Raw genomic sequence first — 1,398 nt, forward strand, 5'->3', positions numbered from 1 at the left:
TTGAAAATTGTTAGAGTAACATTACAAAATCTGCTACTCGCTATAGAAGGTGTTATAATTATGAACGAGGTAAGACTTCCGGATTTAGCTTACTCAAGAACATTGAAAAATGAAGATAACTAGTGATATCCCGATGCCCAATGCATATCCTTGAGCCGCGTTATTGACCTCGAATCATCCTATCCATTGAGACCATTTCTGGAACTTGAATTATATATTTGTTTTCATTCAGGACTTACGCGATACTCTAGACAATATTTACGATGCTCGAATTCCGAACATGTGGCGCTCACGCTCCTGGAATTCATCTACACTTGGATTTTGGATAACAGAATTGTTAGAAAGAAATCAGCAGTTTTCAAAATGGATAACCATCGGCCGGCCAGATTCATTTTGGATGAGCGGATTTTTTAATCCACAGGGTAAAGAGAAAATTAGTGTTATCCGGAAAACTGAGGAATCCAATTCCGCTTGAAGGAATCATCTTACAACGTACATTTTTTCAGGATTTTTAACTGCTATGCGACAAGAAGTAGCGCGTGCACATAAAGGCTGGGCACTTGATAATGTCACCCTGTATAATGAAGTTACGAGGCAGATGATTGAGGAAATTAGAAGCCCACCAAATGTACGTATATTTTGAAAAGAATTTCCTCTCCTAAGCAGAGAATACATTTTAGACAAAGTACAATTGATAACGGTAGCGGCGGTGGTTAAATTGCTCGGCTGGACGGGACAAACCCAAACATCTTGAATTCCAATTCATTGGAAGCCGTCGAACGCGAGTGTACTAGAGACCAATATAGAAGCGAACCACCGAAAAGGTTTACTGAAAACGAGCTGGAGCGACTCGGCCGTGTAAGTGGGAAGTACAGACCCCTAAGACACCCCTCACCAGTCTCGACTCACGCACTAGGGAGAAGTGCCGTGCGACGTGACGTGGTGCCTGGGTCGCAGCGTGGAGATCGCTGATTAGGTTCTCTGGGAGCGCACCGAATTCAAATTCGCTATTCACAAAAGATGGCGGGGGGAGGGGGGATAGAAAATTACAGGGGGATTGCTCTGCTAAATTTGGGATATGAACTGCTAGCCAGAAACAGGCGACTGGGTAGTTAGTTAGAAAGGGAGGGCAAGTTCAGGGAGAGGCAGAAGCGCTTCAGAAGTAAAAAGGGAAGTAGGGAATAATTTTTTTTTTATTTTTAACTCTTTAATCGGAAATAGGATAAAGAAGAAGAGGGGTAAGCTTTACACAGCTTTAGTGGGTCTGGCAGCAGCTTTCGATACGGTTGATCGAGATCTGCTGTTGGAGAGGATGTGGAAATCGGATATCAGGATGCGCTTTAAAAAAAAATGATCACGGCATTTTATGGGTGTACGGAGACTGGTTATCACAGAGGC

At 43.1% G+C, this 1,398-nt stretch overlaps 1 protein-coding gene across 1 annotated transcript in view; it reads left to right on the forward strand.

Annotated features, from left to right (window-relative positions):
• Positions 1-1,398, forward strand: part of LOC105271335 (dynein heavy chain 8, axonemal-like) — a 21,144-nt gene that overhangs the window by 17,824 nt on the left and 1,922 nt on the right. The window contains exons 8-10 of the mRNA XM_011312815.1: positions 6-69; positions 233-422; positions 507-628. Coding sequence (XP_011311117.1) covers positions 6-69; positions 233-422; positions 507-628 — 376 coding nt within the window. The remainder of the gene's footprint in view (positions 1-5; positions 70-232; positions 423-506; positions 629-1,398) is intronic.

This window comes from Fopius arisanus, unplaced genomic scaffold (genome assembly GCF_000806365.1).
Source record: "Fopius arisanus strain USDA-PBARC FA_bdor unplaced genomic scaffold, ASM80636v1 scaffold00107, whole genome shotgun sequence".
Classification (NCBI taxonomy): Eukaryota; Metazoa; Arthropoda; class Insecta; order Hymenoptera; family Braconidae; genus Fopius; species Fopius arisanus.